The 19,919-nt window shown below is 41.8% G+C and overlaps 1 protein-coding gene across 1 annotated transcript in view; it reads left to right on the top strand.

Moving 5' to 3' along the window:
* SEC24A (SEC24 homolog A, COPII component) overlaps nucleotides 1–19,919 on the top strand; it is a 44,197-nt gene that overhangs the window by 9,091 nt on the left and 15,187 nt on the right. The window contains exons 2-10 of the mRNA XM_090064586.1: nucleotides 1,971–2,492; nucleotides 6,089–6,265; nucleotides 9,201–9,278; nucleotides 9,905–10,068; nucleotides 11,604–11,776; nucleotides 13,678–13,780; nucleotides 14,683–14,809; nucleotides 15,166–15,275; nucleotides 17,303–17,415. Coding sequence (XP_089920712.1) covers nucleotides 1,971–2,492; nucleotides 6,089–6,265; nucleotides 9,201–9,278; nucleotides 9,905–10,068; nucleotides 11,604–11,776; nucleotides 13,678–13,780; nucleotides 14,683–14,809; nucleotides 15,166–15,275; nucleotides 17,303–17,415 — 1,567 coding nt within the window. The remainder of the gene's footprint in view (nucleotides 1–1,970; nucleotides 2,493–6,088; nucleotides 6,266–9,200; nucleotides 9,279–9,904; nucleotides 10,069–11,603; nucleotides 11,777–13,677; nucleotides 13,781–14,682; nucleotides 14,810–15,165; nucleotides 15,276–17,302; nucleotides 17,416–19,919) is intronic.

The raw sequence follows: 19,919 nt of genomic DNA, 5'->3' as shown, positions 1-19,919 counted from the left end.
CGGCAGAAATGAGGTTTTGCAACAGAGGAACTTTTGAGCGTGAGCTGCCGTCTTGTTAGCCGAGCTTTGTGTTGTAGACTAGGCCTCCAGTTCTTTTAAAATGCCTTCAAGAAGCATGTTGACAAACTGGTGAGAGTCCAGAGGAAGGTAACAAGATGAAAGAACTGGGATTATTTAACAGTGAAGGTTGAGGGGTATGTGAGTAGTTTTCAGGTAAAATAATGGTTTTCATAAAAACAGTGCTGATTAATTGTTCTCTGGATCCACGAGAGACAGGACAAGAAGTAAAGGGTTTAAACTGCAGCTTGGGAGGTTTAGGTGAGATGCACAGAGTTCCTAACTATGAGGAGTTGAGTTCTGAAACAGACCTAGAGCGGTTGTGTAACCTTGGTCATGAAATTCTACGGTGCAGGTTAGACGGCATGTGTCTGGGATAATCCCGGCAGGGATGACTCTGTCTTGCATAGGGGGTTGGACTGGGTGCACCTTCTAGCTGTATTTTTCCCACAATTCTAAGTTAATTTTCCTCAGTAAATGGCATGCTAGTACTATGGTGAGGTCTGTTCCTTTTGCTGAAATGGTCTATTCGACGTTTCATATTGCATGAGAAATAGTATTTGTGATCTTAAGAGTTATGTTGATTCTCCCTTTAACTAAAATGGAGGGAAGAAGTTAATCACCAAGGCTGCTTGCACATGTTAAGGGGGGGGAAAAAAGCAGCACTTTAAACTTGGCACGCTCCTGAGTCCAGCACATGCCTGGAAGAGGCATCGTGTCAGTTGGACCCAGCATGTCCAGTGTCTGTATAGATTGGGCACTTTTAGGGGGGCTTTTGGCCAAAAAGCCCCACCGAAGCACCCAATGTATGCAGCTGCTGCAGAGCTGGGTTGGAGGAATGCACTGCTGCTTCTGGTAAAGCATTCTGGTTTTGTTTCTGTTTTTTTAATGTCTGCAAGCAGCCTAAGTGAAAATAAACTGACAAGCAGAAACAGGCTTTTCTTATCTGCCATCTACTGTTGGTTTCTTCCTTCTTGTTCATTGCCCAGTTGTGTGGGAGAATGTGGGCCTTTAATTCAGTGTGCTCTTCTTGTCTTTGGATCTCTGATGTGGGTGCACCCCAGGTGCTAGAGAAAAGCTTATTGATAAGCTTCAATCTGGAGTGTGATATCTTTAAGGTGTTCAAGGGATCTGCAAGGCTGTCATAAATACTCATTCAAAAGTCCAGTGCAGCAGTTCTCAACCTTTTTAGACTTGAGGCACCCTCTTGGAAAATGCCAGCTCTTAAGTTTCACTCAGTTTTTGACTACAGAAACATCACAGATCAATTCTGTTAGGACTCACAAAGACCGCGACAGGTCAGAATGTTTTTAACATTATAGCTTTCAATTTGAAATCTTGCTTGTGCACCAGACAGTGCTAATGTTGTGTGGCACCCTTGCAAAGGTCTGAAGGCACCCCAGGGTGTCATGCACCCCAGCTGAGAATCAGGGTGCCCTACCTTTTTGCTCTTTGGGTTGGATGGACAGCACTCTGTCCAGCTGGTGGGGCCTATCTGACATGTGGGGACAAAATGAGGAGCCCGATTAGGTGGTGTGGGTGTGGGGAGCAGCTCAGCTCTGATCCGGCTGTGATGGGGAAGGAAATTTGGCAGCGAGAAAGGGTAGCGGTATTATTTGTCACTGCTTCACCACCACCAAATTTCCCAATCTGTAAGGAGTCCCGTGGGCTGAATGCTCTAGCTCCATGGGCTGGGTTTGGCCTGTGGCCCAGAGGTTGAGCACTCCTGGCCTAGGATATTAGGAGCAACTGATTCTCAAGTAAGCATCTGTTGAAGTCCTGCATCGCTAGTGATCTATACAATGGCCTGTAGCAGCAAACTTCTGAGGGAGAAGTATGTTGTATTACTGGGAATTTCTCTTCAGATGCCTGCAGTGTATGTAGCACTGACTCCTTGTAATTTTGTCTTTTAGGTCCTGTTCAAAACCCATTGACGCATTCATCACACATGTCAGACGGCCAGAGATATAACTCTCCAGGATTGTACTCGCATCCGATACCAACAAAGACTCCCCTGCACCCTTCTCCTGGACAGTATAATTATGGTGGTTCCCAGAATGTTTCTCAGTTAAGTAATTATCAGGGACCTGGCCAGACTCTTAACAGAGCACCTGTAGGACTTATTTCTGTGGCACCTTTGCAACATACAGGTTCTTCTCCCCAGATGCCACCTCCATCACAAAACTCAGCTGCCATATCATCTGCTGGTAGCTTCCTTCCTGGAACTAACCCCCCAGCACTTTCAAACTGGCAGTATGGGCAGACCTCGGTGAGTCAGCCAGCTGGGTCTCAAACAAGCCATTTTGCTCATGTAACAGGAGCAGTACCAACCCAGCCGTCAGCATCATCTTCAGGAAATACAAATCCTCCAACAAGCTATCAGTATGCAGCTTCTCCTGGAGTTCCCCCACTTCCAAACAGCTACATGAAACCAGGTGAGATAACATAACAGAACTGTAATGACTCTTAAACAATAATGTGTTGGGGCTGAGTTTCTATGTCTGCTTTAGAAGAGGTTATTTATTATTCACTGTTCCTGTTTATAATTCTGTTCTGGTTGTGGGATTGTGGTGCTGGACCAGGTATACTGGAAAACCGTGCCCAGCAACCACTTGGAAAAGTTGCATAGATGTCAGTGGAAGTTCCATGTATGAAGCAGGCATTTAATTTTGTTGGGTTTTTTTGAACTGTTGAAGTATTTACGGTCTGTTGGCCTTCCTGTCAATGCTTTGATAAAGCATGTAGGTTCATGGCTGTTTGTAGACTTTTTTTTTTATTTTGTTCTGAATAGCTCTCTGAACACTCACACTTAAGTTATGGAGCCCAAAAAGTTGGTCTGAGACTGTAATCCCATGACAACGGTGGTGTGTTTATAAAGCTGAAAAGTGTACTTAGAATTCCATTTAATAGTTTAATACAGCCCATTCTAAACAAGGCTCTCAGTGGGAAGTTGCAAACTGAACTCTCTGTGCTTACTATGAAGAAAAAGCCGCAGTTTTCTGTGTCACTGATATACAGAAACCTGGTGTGTGGGTGTTTCATGTAAAAGCTTGCGTTGGCATTGTTGATGCCACAAATCAGTTACGTGCCTAGCTGAATATAAATGATCTGTTCAGGCAGGAACAGCGCATCTCGGGGAGATACCATTGAGCACAGCATGGATGTCAAAACACGTATTAGCACATACAGTTTTTTATAAGGAAGTGCATCAGGCAGTTTTCAACCTAATTCCTGGTGTTCTCCAGTGAGTGGTAAACACTTACATTTTTTTCGGTAATATTTTTCTTTTACTGGTTTCGTTGAGGGCACTATGAATTTGTGACATGCTATAAAATTGAGTCTTCAACAGTTTTAATAAAGCAAATTAAGTACAGTATCTGGAACAGTAAGACTGCAGTCCCAATTTCTAACTTCCCATTCAACTTGAAGTGGCCTCCATGTTGTTGAATGGGAAGTTTATTTACCATAAAATGTAGAGTTTGTGCTCTAGCACAAACAACTCACTAATATCCAGAAAAGTGAGAGGTAGTTAGCCATGTTAGTTTAGTCTGATAGATGTATGCACTTCACGGGTATCATTTTAATTAGTCTGTAAATATACACGTGTGTGTTTATTAGAGAGCACAAGCTTTTGTGAACGTATGTTTATTAGGAGTGCACCAATAAAGATTTTTTTTGGGCTGATAACGGTGGCCAGTGATTAACGATCCATATTGGTTGATGCTGATCTGATTGCCGATTTTATGGAGCCAGGCAGCTTGGAGAGCAGCATCTAGCTGGTAAGTCTGTTGGTGGGGGGAGTGGGTAGAGAAATGGGCCAGCCCTGGCCTAATCCCCCACCTCTGGGAAGAACCCTGCCCCAGTGGCAGCCTGTCCTCGCCCCTTGCACAGATTGGAGAGCATATGGCTTCCTCGGGGGTACGCGTAGCGGCAGGATCTGTGCCTCCCGGATGAGCCTCAGGGCTCTGTCCCATGCCTTGCCCCAGCTGGCCAGTGCCTGTGCCTACCCCAGCCCCACTCCCTCCCTCCCCATGGGGGGGCCTCGATCTATGTTTTCCCCCCACCCCCCTGCCTCTTCCCCTCACAACAGACTTACTAGCCAGGTGCTGGTCTCCAAGTTATGGACTGGCTGCATGCAGGCTGTGGCTGTGCGCATGCACACAGCATTTATCAACAACTTCATCGTCCACATTGGCCAATAAAAGCTGATTGCCAATAACGTCAATTTTCCTTTCATCGGTGCTGATACGATATGGACCAGTGTATTGGTGCACCTCTAATGTTTGCTTCATCAGGTGCTGTCTGAAGTGAATTTGCATTCACAAAAACTTGTGCTCTTATAAATCTTACCTAAATAGATCATACCTAGTGTCATAAGAGGCACAAAATTTGCTGTAAAAAGTGATAAATTTTCAGTAACATGCTGCTCTAGTACAGTTCCCTTGTGCTATGTCATACAGAAGTGATCAAGTTTTGTAGTATAAAGCAACTGCCTTTTAACTAGTTTGTGAGCACATTACAGAAGCTTCTTTCATAGTTTGTTCACTGTCTTTGTCAGGTTTCCTGTAGCCAATTCAAATAAATCTCTCCCTTTTTTTTGATTATCAAGTGCTCTCCTGTCGAGCGTATGTCCCTGTTAATAGAAACTGCATGTTTTGCTACTTCAAAAATTATTGTGACCTGAAACAACTGGAATGTTAAAGCAGATATTTCCTTGTGAATGACATTTAAACTCAGCTTGGCTGATGTATTGGAGTGTTAACTCCTCCTCCTAAAAGTTCACAGCTAATTGCTTAGCTGTTTTCAGAATGTGACCTTTGGGTTTTAAGAGTCCATGAATGTATTTTTTGTGGTTCTTGGTGGGGAGCAAAAATTAAGAAGTCTTTTTAGAGACGCTAGTAAATTGTGAGAGAATCTTCTATGTGCAGTTGCAGAATACAAATGAATGACTGAAAGAGTCAGAGCTATAATACAATAATTTTGCATGAATTTTCTTGTATTTATTTTTAAAAAATAGTAGCACATTGAGTATTAACTTTGTGTAATTGAGCTTATTGCCTAAGGGGGTGGGGGAGGTGAACTGAAGCAAATGCCAGATTTGGGTGGGGAAAATTAACATTAGCAATCTCAGGTCATGGCGTAGATAAAGAAACAAAATAGTAAACTTTACTAAAGATAACAGCAATACAGTTGATAGGTCAATTGTATGGATTGATTGTTTGTTGTTGATACCACAGCAGGTATAATTGCAGGACTCTAGATTAAGTGAGTAAGTAGATAACTCGACACAATTTTGTAAAATTATTTGACCACACTACTCCTAGTGTCATGTAGCTAAAATAATTGGTGAACAACAGAATGCTGTTACTTTTAATAGAAGGCAGCGTGCTGCCAGGCCACGGCGAAGACCTGATATGGTGACACATTGGCACGAGATTTCTGGAGATGGTGTTCCTTTTCAAATTTAACTAGTGTGTATGTGCTCAGTGGTCTCCCTCTGAAATAAGGGGGTTGGGAGGGAAAGTGATCCTAGAATAACTCTAAGGCTAGAGTAAAACATTTGGGGTGGGGAAGGCAACTGGATACATGATTTTGTTTTTTTTTAACTTTCCACCAAATAAACATGAAATAGGAAAATCTGTCATTGGCTTTCCCCTTCTTAACCACAGCAAAATGGTGTGGCATTTTCCTACATCAGAAGTGTGTGAAGTTCTGACTACTTGATGAAGACTTGATAGAACTGTCTTATTGGTGAAGTAGAGTTTGCGTGATGCTTATCTTTGCTCACAATCATCAAGAGTAAGATCCTCAATGGAAATAAATCATGGAGCCCTAAAGGCCCACTATTTAGGGAACAGGAGAAGAGCAGGTCAACAGCTGTGGAGATGCATATTTATTTTGGAGTTTTTGTTATTGGTGCGACACTTCTCACTGAATAATGTTTACAGTTTTGGCCTTTGCGGCTTTGTAACACAGTACATTTCCATAACTTGAGTTATTCCACAACTCATGAAAATGCATCTTTCTCCAGGGTCTGCTCCTCCACCAGTGAGCCAGCCTTTACCTTCAACATACCCTCCTGCTAGACCTCCCCTAGGACCCCCTCCATCTGGAGGGCCACCCTTAGGAAGACCTACTGCAGCCATTACAAGCCCACCTAACAGCTCTGTGTCCCAGGCTCTGCTAAATTCAGCTACAAACCAGGAAGGTAAGGAATCTGTCAACTATCTGTTTTTTTGTTGTGTTTTTTTTTTAAACAAATAATTGGACATATAAAACGAAATTCTAGAAAGAACTTTGTGAACAGAAACTTTGAGGTGCTGGATAAAGTTCCCCCCAGCCCATGATTTTACTAAAAATTATCGTCACTCTTCACATTACGAAAAGAAGTAAAGTCCTGTGAATGTGTTCGTCACCAATACTTTCCAAACAAAGGTGGTGAAAGCGGTTTCAGCTTCCTCAGTTTAATATGTGTCTAAGCACTCATCACAGCTCTGCATGGACAGACTTACTGTGTTCATGTTCGTTTTAGAGATGGTCATGTGGTAATGGCACTGATCATTGTTTTTGAATCAAGTAGTTTAGTGTGAAACCAAAATCCACAATATTGATTGTCTTCCTTCATGCTAGCTGGGTGTCACTGTACTATAAAGGTAGTTTTTTCCAGGGAATCCTGATGCCAGCTGAGAACTTCTAATTTTGAATGTCTAAAAAGGATATTCCAAAGCACCCGTGTTGATGTCCTTGTTTCCAACCAGCAGAGTACTGGCAGCAGTTTCTTTGCCTTGACAAAGTTGCTTTTACTGTGATAGTCCAAACTCGGCACACAGTAAAGCTAATTTATTCCCTAATAAAAAGCATTTAAAAAGAGGACTCTTGGTACTTAGTATCACACTACAGTCGTCTCAAAACTAGCCCCAGAATGCTTTCTTCTTGGGACATGGCACTCAGATGTCTGATCACCAACGTTCTGGTTGTATGAAGGCACTGCCTCATTCTCTATATTAGCTTGCAGTAATGAGCCTTCAGATGCTCCCTTCCTTTTCCACTCTTTTTCATAGTCTTGACCATTATTCATTCTTGAGCAGTTTGTGAATGTTGGAGAAGCTGAGCTGATGTCGGTAACGCTCAGTCTATAGAGTGGGATGGAGAGAGAGGTTTTCTTCTTCTAGCAGAAGTAAATCATTACTATTGAGTGAGAGCTTTTGATTAAGTATTTCCAAGTGGAGTGTCTAAGCCCCAGTGGGCTTTCCAAAAATAACACCAAATGTGCAAAACCTCTCTCTGGCATAGAGGAGCGATCTGACATTTTGCTGCACTGCAGAGCAAGGTGGAATCTTTGCAGAGCTAACCTAATATCCAAAATCTTCAGATGATCAATGCACTCTGGGTGGTGGTGATTAGATATGCTCAGTTCCATCAAAGTCTGCAGGGGGTGGACAACTTAACCGAACTTCCAACTGTGCATTTAAATAATCCAAAGCTGAACGGGTGCACAAGTGAAGATGTAAATGTAAAGCCATGTTAACTGCAAGTTTCAACCAAAATATTCAGTTTAGTGAAAAGAGGTTAATTATTTGTGGGGGGAGGGGGAAACTTTTATAGCTTGTAACAGACATTACTTATCATGATGCGAGTTCCCAAAATAACTTCTCAAAGATATAGTATTCCTTTAAATGGATTAAGTTTCTTTCTTAACATCTGATTCCTTAGTATTATGTTTACCCAAACCCAAGATGACTCTGAATCTAAAACAACCCCCAAATAGTTAAACTCTATATATGGAAAATTTGATAAATTTGTTATAATTTTCCATATATAGAAACTAAATATTGGAGGGTCACCTTGAATATGTTGTTTCCCCCGTCCCCTTGTCATTCCCCCCCCATGCAGCTGGGAGTTAGGCAGTAGGGATTGGGATTCAAGTAGCCTGCCCCCCACCCCTCACCTGTCCTGCTGCTTTTGGGCTCCTGCTCACTCACCTTCTTACCTTTGCTTTGGCAGCCTCCAGCCAGCCCAGGGCACGAAGCTCATTTTTGTTTCAGCCCCAGCCTGGCCCAGTAACAGTGCATCAGCTATTACCAGGGTGGGGGAAAGTGGCAGTGGGGCAGGCAACAGCTGTGGCCTCGACCCGAGGTTGGGGCTGGAGCCAGAGCTGCAGCAGCTGCCTATTCCCCCTGCCTGGGCCCCCAGCCCTCCACTCAACCACTTTATACTCAAATCTAAGATGTGGGACTCTTTCCTCTCCCCAAGTTAAATGGGATTGAAAGCTTCATCTTGGATTCAAGTAAATATGGCATCTTAAGGTAAAGATAGACCTCTCAGTTCACAGTGTGTTTGACACATGTTTAAGTAATAGGTATAGGGAATCTAGAATTGGAAAGCATTTTTTGCCTTAAAAGTAGGTTAGTCATGAAGTTTTAGCAGAAGATTTAACACTAAGTAGCTTTGTTCCTCAAGTAGCTACCCCTTGGCATCTGACTGAACCTAACAGGAGTGCTGTGTGAAGTGAAAAATTGTACAGTTGATTTCTCATGTTTGCTATTTATTGATCAAGGCAGTTTTGCCAGCTGAAGTTTGTATTGGTTCCAGACTTCGGGCCTGAGGGTTTAATGTTCTCAAACTTTTTTTCTCTTTCCCCATTAAAAGCAACGTTGGGTGGAATTTGTTTTATTTTCGTAAATCCTTCCAATATTAAAATTGGTTTACCTCTTCATAAATATAGAAACAACTTTCTTGTTTTGTGTTTTATCTCGTTATGGCTGTCCCAGGACTTGTTTCTCTCATTCCTTATGTGAGTTCTGGGGTTTACTTTCTGAGGGATTCCCAGCAGGGTTGCTGACTTAAGGGATTCAGTGGTTCGAACAGAGAAATGACTCCAGTGCCACAACTGAGATTACCACTTTCTTTCTACTGTGCATGACTTCCAAGGTGATTCATAAGGATTTTTTCTATTTCGTTAGGTGATCTGCTTTCTGTGCGTGTGTGTGTGTGGGAATTAAGCATTAGAATTTTTTTCCAGAGAGAAGTGTTCTCCAATTGGTCACAGTTGTATTAAAATCAGTGCGTGATGTTAAACTTCCAGTAAGTAACAGCAGCTCTGTTTCTGAATTTAAGCCCTCATTTTTTAATGGTTTTTGTAGGTGATGCCACATCAGCTACCGGTGATGGATCTTTGGTCCAAAATAGTTATGATGCAATAGAAGGGGGAGGCTTCATGGGTAAGATACTCTAATTAGATATTTTTAATCTTGAGGAATTTAAATTTTTAAAGCACTTTCAAGAGGTGGCTGTCTTCCCCTGAGAAATGTAAGCCTTACTCAAAGTATTTTGAAGAAAGCAATATAGTATTTGGAGCATGATTCTTTTTATTCTTTAAATAGTGTAACAGATGAAATACTTAGATGGAAAAGTAGAGCAAACTTACCAGTATTTTTCAATAGGTATCTGATCAGAATGGGCATTTTTACATGTGTTCTGTACGGGGGGGGGGGGGGCCTTAATTGGAACTGTTCTAATTAAAGTGCCTGCAGCGTCTTGTGTATCAGTGTCCTCATGCTTCAAAATGGCAGCGGGGGCACTTTAACTAAAACTCATCAACTGCTCTGGTACACAAGACGTGGAGGCTGGCTGGAGTGTGCTAGCTGGGATGCTTCAGCAGACTCAATAAATCAAGTTTCCTCCAATGTGCTGTAATTACAGCATGTCAGAGCAGCTTCCAGGCAAGTCTACAGGCACCCAATATTGACATAACAGCACCTCAGCTGTCTTGTTTTTTTAAATGTATTGATCTAATTGGATTTCTTGAACAAATTAATTTGAATGTTACAATTTTCTTCACCTCTAGCAAGCACACATCCTTCTCCTGCTTCCCAGAATCTTAAAATGGGTAGGAGTGTTGGATATTCTTATCCTAGCTTGCCACCAGGCTACCAAAATACTTCACCTGGAGTGCCAGGAATGCAGCCCCCACCCATGCAATATCCAGATGGGCTGCAATCATTCCATCAGGTAAGTCATCTCTGCCATTCTTGTCTCTTGCTATTGACCCTGTCATCTCAACTGATCTGTGCTGGTATACTGCTGCCTTATAGACCTAATTAGGATCTGTGTGTGTAGCAGGGTCTGACTGCAGTTCAGTTTGCAGGTTTGAGGTCTGAACTTGTACGTGTTGAGATCTCGGGCCTGGATGGGAAGAAATTCTGTTTTACATCTTGATGAGCAACAGGGGAAACAAGCTGACAGCTTTCCAATTAGACTCACTTGGATTGATCAAAGGAAAGAAACTGCTGCCAAAATGTATTTTTTTCCAGCTGCGTGGAGCATGTTTTCTTTGTTCCATTCATTGATTTTTTTTTTTTTCTCCCCCCCCCCAACCTGCTATTGCCATCCATTGTTCTTCATATTTCAGTTTTTTTCTCCAAATGTTCAAAATGGAACAGAACTCCATCTCTTGCTGCAGCTGAGTTTCTCTCCTGGCTGCTTGTCTTCCAGATCTCCTTTTGTTTTGGACTTCACTAATCTGCATAGAGTTACGGTTCCAGTTTTAATTACCACTTGCCCCTGTTTGTCCAATATATGTACATGCAGGAGGCATTCAAATACAAGTACTTTGGATTAGAAATTGTGCTAGAGTCATTTTGTCTTTTTTTAAAATGTTGTGCTCACATATATCCTTGTTTCTCACCTTTTATAGTAATATGTTTTAAATAAGACATACTGCTAGGAACTCTTGTACTGTGCAACGTGTTAGACCCGGCCTATACAGCAAGGGTCCCTCAGTGTAGGTGGTGGGGTTATACAGCATTATACAGTGTCAGTCACGGTAACTTGGCAGGCTATGTGGCTTCCAAGCTACGGTGGTAGAAAGGGTCTGAAGCAATGTGAGTGAGGCCTAAAGTGGAACATGACTGCTAGGATTCCTACAGCCGCAGAAGTGCACAGGGTCTTAAGAGCTGAGTGATTTAGGAAGGACCCACCCAATAATGCTTCACACCTGTTAAGGATAGAAGTCCTGGTGTGGCAAGGATGGTATTCCAGCCCAGACAGGATATCTGGAAATGCTACCTCTTCCTCAGCTGCCCATACAGCCGCCGCCTCCTATTTCTGGCTGTATGAACTGAATAGCTATAGAGTGGCAGGAAGGAGGTCAGTTCAGTAGTTTTATATAGCAAATAGTTTAAATATGGAGGGTAAACGTCATGATTTTGTGCCTAAGTAACTTCATCTCCTGGGCCTGCTTACTGTCAGGAAAAATAAACTGCTATTTGTTCTTGCTCCACCTCCCTGTATTTGTGTGTGTTCCAAGGACTCCTAGGTAGCACCTTAGATTTGTTCTGTGTGCTATAATATTTAGGTTGCTGTCTAATAATTGACAAGACCAAGTTTAAGCACCAAAATGTCCAAAAACATTGCATTGTTAAATCCAAGTAACGTCTTCATCATAAAATATGAAGGGGAGGTATTTCGTTTGCTTTGCAAAATGATTGATTTAGGTGCATCACCCGGATAAGCTTAATTAACTTGTGAACTTTTGTTTTACTTAGCCTGCCTTGGGGACAAATCACCTGGCTGCATCTATGGGTAGCTTAAGTCTGCAACCAGAAGGAGTAAGACTTGTCAATCTTCTTCAGGAAAGGAATATTCTTCCCACAACCCCTTTGCAGGCTCCTATTCCGAACTTGCATGAAGACATCCAGAAACTCAACTGTAATCCAGAGTAAGGTTTCTCATTAGCTATCATTTTTCAAAATGAATGGAAATGTGAACATCTTTTTTAAAAAAACTCCTTCGTGCATAAAATCAACAAAGCTCTTCATGAGAAAATTTACTTTAGGTTTTTTGGTAGCTGTCAGGAACTATTTTAGTAGTAGTGTAATTTTTTTTTTATTAAAATAAGGGAAGTAGACAGTAGCTTAAGCTAGATAGAGCTGTGTGTGTGTGTGTGGAAAACAGACAAGGGTACAAAACTTTAACTGATCCAGTTGCGTCCCAGTTATCAGTACTCCAGACTCATTCTTGTCCTAAAGCTATCCCTTTATTGCCTTTGTTATAATACAGCTACTTAACAGCAGAGCAGTTGTTTTAAAGTTGCTGCGAGGGTAAAATACAACTCCATAGCCTTTACTGTTGTCAGAGAATGAAAATGATGACAGGCTAAATCAAGAGGAAGAAAGGTCCCTTTCTTGTCCTTAAAAAGAACCTGCTGGGGATGCTGGAAGGTCTTACTTTCAAAATATATTTGTTTTTTGTACAAAATACTGTTTTACTTGGGCCTCTTCAGGAAGGGTTCGGAACGCAGGGTTTAGAAGTCATCTCTGTTTGCACTAGCTTTGTCAGAAAACAAAAAGTAGATTTTATGGGATTAATTGGATAACTTCTCTACTTTAGTGACCTCATCTTCACTTGTAAAACAGCCAGAGGTACCCTTGACTGTAATGCTTTCTCTAGCACAGACAGCTGAAATTTTTCCTTGGCTAACTTTGGTACATGGATCAATTTAGTAATTTCTAATCCCAGCATAACTAGTAAACAACCATCAGTTCTTTCAAGTATGTAGGCCCTTCCATTCTGAGCATAATGACTAGACGCTTACCTGCCAAGAGACATGGCTGTGTTAAAGTGATTTCCAAAAAAACAGCTATAGCAGTGAACAGTAGAAAATGTGTATTTTTGTATGCGGCAAGTAGAGTTTCACCACAGGGGAACATGGACAAAAGACTGCTGTTTGTAAAGCTCTTTGATGCATGCGATACAGAAACCTAAAGAAAGACAGAATTGGTTAGTTAATTATTTATTTTAAAAGACAATAAGTAATCGGTAGAATGGATCCCAATCAGGTGTGAAGATCATTTAAATAAGGTGCACCAAAAGACATCTACTGATAAAAGACCTTAAATTTGAAGGTTAAACAAAAATGACCAGTGAGATTGTTACTAAAATAATCTAATTGCAAGAACCATGATGGGTATCGCCAGATGCTCCTGTACAATTGTTCTTCATTAGCTGTAAAGATTTGTTACCACCGATGTAAAATTGACCTTGGAATCCTTTTCAGAAGATACAAGATACAAACTTGGAGCCATATTTTCAGAAGAGCTCAATGCCCTGAAGCACCACAGTCCTTGGAAGTTGTAGGGTGTCAAAGTCTTGTAAAAACACAGCCTTTGCCATCTAGGTGTAGCTTGGGTTGCGTTGTTGGTTGAAGTTAGCTTTTTTAAATCTTTCAGTAGTTTTCTTCCGACAGGTAGAATCACTTAACTATTTGGTTTTTTTAAAACAAGATTGTTCTTCTGGTCAGTTGGAATTCAGAATGTTACAATTAGCCTAGTTTTCACTTGCTCCGGAGCAAATGCTATTTAAGTCTTGAGTGACATGGATACATACAAACTATACTGTAATACTGAAGAAAATTTAGGTGCCTGTGACTGCTATACTTGGATCAAAAGAGTCCAGGGTGAAGGTGGCATGGTGTTGGAACAAGGGTATTTTATTTGAAAGTAGCAATTCACTGTCTTCAGACTGAAAAGAAACTATAAAAGATGCAATGTACTGAAATTTAAAATCACCATTTCATTCTCGCTGAACGCCTCTGAAAATAACCCTTTGTCCTTCGTGTAGGTTGTTCCGATGTACCCTGACTAACATTCCTCAAACTCAGGCCTTATTGAATAAAGCCAAACTTCCTCTGGGGCTTCTGCTTCATCCTTTCAAAGACTTGTCGGTATGATGAAACTTTCAAAGTTTAAATACTGTTGTGTTAACTGTACCTATACTAAAGTGCAAAATTCTAACTCTGTAAGAAATGGTCATGTCTCAGGTAGCGGTGGCCTGGGAAAATATAATTCTCCTCAGTAACTGAAAACTTTAACTGGCCAGTCGTGTTGTTTCTATTCCACATGAGTTGCTCTTTAGTTGTGAAAGAAAGAAAGAGAGAATGAGGACCTGCATCCCAATGTTACGTGACCTATCCTCATCCATAAATTGCTCGAATCCCAGAGGGAGCGCGGTACTCAAGCTGTAATTAAAGGCATTGTATTTTGTTATTGATATGGCTTCAGTAGTTCTGTCTTGTCATACAATCACAGCTATAGCCATTGATTTCCTATATTCAAACCATCTAAGCCCTACTTAACTAAGTTTGAAAGCCTGGGCTTGAATGTCCTCAGATACCCTTAAAGGTATATTTTATAGATTCAAAGAAGTTCGGGGCTGGAAGGGACTTCATGAGATCATTGGGTCCAGCCCCCCTGCACTTGGGCAGAAAAGACTCAAGTGCCAGGGCCTGTTACTTTCACAGTTGGGTTTAAATGTAATATCTGTTTCTGAAGTGCTGAGTTTTTTGTTGTTCAAATGAATTAAAAACACAAAGCTAGACACTGCGAAAGGTTTGTAGTTGTTTTGACAAAGAAACATAAAATCAACCAGGTTAGTACCTGTGTAAGACCAGCCTTTTTAAGTATCAGTTTTAAGGGTGCCATGTTGATCAGAAGTATATTCTGGTTCCTAAGTGAGCTTGCACCAAAACTGGCTAGCCCAGAAGCCCAGCAGAGTTAATATTGCTATCACAGATAATGTCACAAACACCTACCTTCTGGGTTTTTAAACGGCGTTTTTCTATTCCAGCAATTGCCTGTGGTCACCTCAAGTACAATTGTGAGATGCCGTTCCTGCCGAACATACATTAACCCCTTTGTGAGCTTTCTAGACCAAAGGAGATGGAAGTGCAACTTGTGTTACAGAGTGAATGATGGTAGGTTTTAAAACAGCTTGCATGCTTGAACATGTCTTGCCCCAGAGGTACACTAATCCTGACCTTTTGTGGTCTGCTACTGTACTGGTCTCCTGGGATAATACTAAGTGGCTGGGCTGCATAATATAGGCAGTCTCCCAGATCAAGAACTGGTCCTCCATACAGAGACCTCTTGCATTGGAAGCGGTACTCCCAGTGTGGAGTATTACTGTAGAAATGCACTGCCCTATGTTGTAGCCATGGAACTAATTCTTATGCTATATTCCATTTTGGACACATTGTGATTAGATCAGGTCTGCTCTGTCAGTGTATGTTAGTATGAGAGTTGTAATATGATAAACTTCTATTTCATGTAGTTCCTGAAGAATTCATGTACAATCCTGTGACAAGGGTCTATGGAGAACCTCATAAAAGACCTGAAGTTCAAAATGCTACTATTGAGTTCATGGCTCCTTCTGAATACATGGTGAGGTTTTTCATTGTTATTCGGTTTCACTCTCCAGCTGCCTAAGTCCAAAAAATGCCCCATTGTGATGGATGCTCAGCTGGTCGTTTGTTAGGTGGTCCCTGTCTCTTGGAGTCCATCTGAGAATTCTTAAGATGGGCTTCTTCAGGCAGTCTGCAGTCTTACCATCACAGTTGTTGGAGTTATCTCTTATGGCACTTGCTGATCCCAAGAAAGAGTCGGTGTAGGCAGCTGAGCTGTTCTGTCTACTTGTTTTCCCTAGTGGCTCTTTTGTTTGGGAGTCTTAGCCTGCTGTCTCAACTGGCTTTAGTGATAGAGGTCCATGTTCCATACTTAAATCCGAGGCTCACTTCTTTCTAACCATTGTCCTGTGCATCCATGAAGCCATATTTCCTTACACTTATGTACAGCAACTTCAACAAAACATTTTCTTAACGTAATCTTTAGAACGGTGGATCATAACCAGGCTGCTGCAGCAGCCAGATAAACTTGGTCTACATCCTTCCCCCATGTTAGGGCCTTCTAATCAGCCTAAAGCAAGCGGCCTTGTTCTAGGCAATGCTTTCTGGTTTGGTGCCCCCCCCATGCTTCTACTGGAAATGAGTGCAGGTGGAACTGTCTTGTCCACTTCTGTTTTCAGAAGGAGTGGAGGCGGGGAAACTGGACCAGGAAGGCTTATGCAGCACAAAGCGGCTCCTGCCTGCTTTAGGCTGATTAAAGAGCCCTAATGCAGGGGGAGTGTGCGCACGTGACATTGCCCTCCCTGGGCTGGCTGTGCAGTAGGTATGTGGGGCGGGTTCATCTGAAGGCAAAAGAATTCAGCTGAGAAGTGCTGGGTAAGTTAAGGCAGCACCAGCAGTGGTTCTCAGCCGGAGGTGTCACCACTTTCAAAAAAGAGGAGGTGGGGTGTCATGAACCTGAGAAGGTTGAGAGCCATTGCTTTAGCATAATAGCACGTTTCATTGCGTCTGCCCTTAGATTTTATAGATGACTAGAAATTATTTGCTGTGCCTGCCAACAGTGCAGCTGCAGTTAATTGTTTGCCCTCTGCTGCATGTAGCTATAGGCAGCAGTGGGCCTTGCTTGGAGCTGCAGTTCTGAATTTGAACCAAGTTGACTTTGTTGTGAAAGTTTGAGGATCCTAGTCCCTTTAAAGAGAGATCGTAACGACCTTCCTCTGACTGAAAACCCATGACTTGAGACCTCGACCCAACTTTCTTTTCACATGCCTGTTCCTTAAAGCAAAGGATCTTAAATTCACTGGATCCATTTTCCAAATGGTAAATTTTATTTTCTGCTTCATGTTAACACTTTATCTTGTTGGATTGGTAAATAGAAGTCTTAGGCATCCCTGTGTAACTTTAAATACCATATAAACTCAAAGATGCTTCATTCCTTCATAATTAGTGGACTCAATAGACAAAGAGCCTGACTCTACCCTTGCTCAGCTGAGAAGTCCTTGGACTTGAGTGATCCTGTTTGACTGGGTGAGAGTTGAAGGATCTGTTCCTTAAGTATTAGCCAGTATGTTAAACTTTTACGATGCCAGTCTGTTGTATCTACATTTTCTCTTAAATCTTAGTTTACAAAAATGCTTTGGAAAATTATAATCTATGAATCTGGAGTAGATTTGGACAAAAAAGCATTTAAAAAAAAATTAAGTACATCTTTGGAAAAATTGTTTAAAGCTTTTTTAAAAAAATCTCTCGGAATCCTTGAAATTGCATGTCAATATTTTGATTGATACTGTACATTGTAAAACTTAGTTTTTAAAATACAGATTTCAGGGAAGATTTGATCTGACAGTTTCACTTTGGCAGCGGTGAGAATTGGTGCCATGTTTATTCTTCTGTGAATATTTTCTTTCTTTTACTGTTTTATACCATCACTACTATAATGGCTATTATTCCACAAATAGGAGTGAGTTGTTCTCTGAAAGCAGTTCTAAGTGATGCAATATAGATGTACTGAGTAATTAATAAAAATCCAGGCAGTCATGCTGAAAATAAAGTCTCTTGTTTCTTTAGCTACGTCCACCTCAGCCTCCTGTGTACCTCTTCGTGTTTGATGTTTCCCATAATGCAATAGAAACGGGATATTTGGACACGGTCTGCAAGTCCTTGTTAGATAATCTTGACTTGTAAGTAAATGGTATTCTTTTCTCCGTCTGATTATTTACATACTCTGGTATTTTCTATCTGAAAAATGCTTGTAGTGACTTGCGAAACTAATTTAATGTTCAAGTAAGACTTTCATTCAGTCTGAGAGAGAAACTTATGAGTATTTTATGATAATATAGGTTTAAACTACAGTCCTTTTCAATTGTAGTTTCACTGATTTAAACTTGAGTGATTAACAGGCATGTTTTACCGACTCATTGTTTCACTACTTGGTTTTCCTTCATAAGGTTGTTTGTTTTTTGTTTGTTTTTTTTTAAAGGGGATGGAATACCATATTTATTCAAATATAAAACCAGGCTTTCCCCGCCTCCAATTAGTTGGGGGGCATGGAGTCCCTTGTCTTATACTTGCATACAAGTAAACCTCATTAAATACATTACTTATCATTAGCACATGCTGCCTCTGACAACAGTTTAAGTAATGGAAACCAACTATGACGTTATTTAAGTACAGCCCACACTGAGCATCCTTGTAGAACACCTGGCTCATACTAGGCAACATACTGAGGGAAACCTTTTTTTGTGTGTGGCCCTTTGGGGGAAAAAAACTGCAAAAAAACCCCCCAGTACCTCCAGGCCGAGTGCCATTTCCCTGGAAAGGGCACTCTTGTCTGTACCAGCAGGCTGGCACGGGGAGGGCTGCAGCCAGACCTGACGCCATCCCCTTGGTGCCAGAAAAACAGATTGACTTTTATTTAAATGTTTAGGATTGGGAATCCAAAAAAGATGACAAAGCCAGTAGGGAAATACAGATCGCCTGAGCGAGGGACTAGCAATCGAGGGATGGGGGTGAGGAGGGGAATGCAACTACATTACAGGAGATACAATGGTAGCCATCTAAGCCCAGGGGTGGGGATGGGAGGAAGGGGAGGGAGGGGGTTCGCGATGCTGAGAGAGAAAGGAGATGGATACACACAAACCCGTTACAATGGTGGAGGAAGTGGTTTGAAGGAAGTGTCTCAGTCCGTATAGAGTCTGATCATGGGGGTCCTCTTCGGGTGGAGCGGGGTTGTCCGTGGTTGAAGAATCCTCTCAGAAGTGAGGGTCCAGCTGGTGCGGAGGGGGAGTGGTTCAGGCGGTCCCCTTTGGGTCCAGTCTGGCGGCATTTGATCTTGGCCAAAAAGGCCAAGAGCCTGATGGGAACCTACCACAAGTCTAGCTCAGCACAGTCCACTTGAATAAGATACAGTGCCTATTGTACTGAGTCCCTCTTGGGGCTGATGCTTTTTCAAGTCATGGTGAACTACTACGTCAAATACATTTCAACTTCCTCTTCACTCCCACAGCTGAGCAGCACAGTTTTTCCTCCTGTTTCCAATGATTCCTGTTTCTTCACCAGCCTTAAATGTTTAGTGGATCTCGCCAAAAATCTGTGTAGACAAGAGCCTCTGTTGCCTCTTCCCCCTGCCCCCCATCACATGTGATTTAGTGTGGCCCTGCACTCTGAGGCAGAGCTAGATCAGGTAGCCCTGTACCTCCATCTACCTATAAATTTTTGTAGGATCCCAGAACTCGTGACAAGACCACTTGGTTCCATTTGTGGGTGGGGGTGCTAATTAGCACGTGGGTTCTTTGTGGGAGGTCTCTGGAGCAGTGCTCACCAGGGGGTCACCATGGCTTGAAATGCTGTTGATTCTGCTGGGGGCCAAACCCAGTGATCTATATGATAAATTATGAGCCTTTTGGTTTTGGACTAATATCTTGTATAGTTCATACTATATATAAGTAGGTACAAAGGTACTGCCCGAAAGTGTGTTTATGGAGTACCTGTGCTGAAACTTGCAGTAGTTTTTGCACAAAAGTTAAAATGCATCAATTCTGAATGAACTAAGTCAAGATACCCATAATAATTTGCCTAAAGAGATCCTAAGATTTGGTCAACTTTTGCAGCACCATTATACAAGGAATGGATGGGCCACCCTTTTGATCCTTAGAGCTCTCATATTTTCTTGTAAGTTTGAAATCTGCTAGGATGGCTACTTGACTCTTTAACCAGCTTGATTTGGAAGTGGTCTTAATCTTAAATGCTAACCTTGAGTCTCTTGAGAACATGTTCATCTTCTTTAAAAGAGCTGTGTAATCTCTGTATTCCAGAGAAGTACCCCTATCTTCCACTTAGAAGTTCAGTACTCAGTGGGTGTGTCTACACACTACCCTTTTGTGCTAGGTCGCCATATGGCATGCTACAGCAATGTAGCGATTACTCAGGTCTACATATGATCGCTAGCTACGACACCATAACGCATTCCTTGCTTATAGTGCACCACTACAGTGACACAGCAGGGAAATCTTAAACGTGCATCACCTGTATGGTGTGATATGGGTGGTTACTGCACCATGTTTTAGTACGTGCAAAAGGAAGTACTGAAGCACAGTGCAGTAACGTCATCACCGTAAAGTGACGTGTAACCATGCCCAGTAAACTGTTTTTATAGTTTTTATAGTACCTTAACTCTTGTATGTAT

Source organism: Crocodylus siamensis, chromosome 10 (genome assembly GCF_052110815.1).
Source record: "Crocodylus siamensis isolate JL-2025a chromosome 10, ASM5211081v1, whole genome shotgun sequence".
NCBI lineage: Eukaryota > Metazoa > Chordata > Crocodylia > Crocodylidae > Crocodylus > Crocodylus siamensis.
Note: the sequence above shows the minus strand (reverse complement) of the source record. Positions and strands in the feature narration are given on the sequence as shown.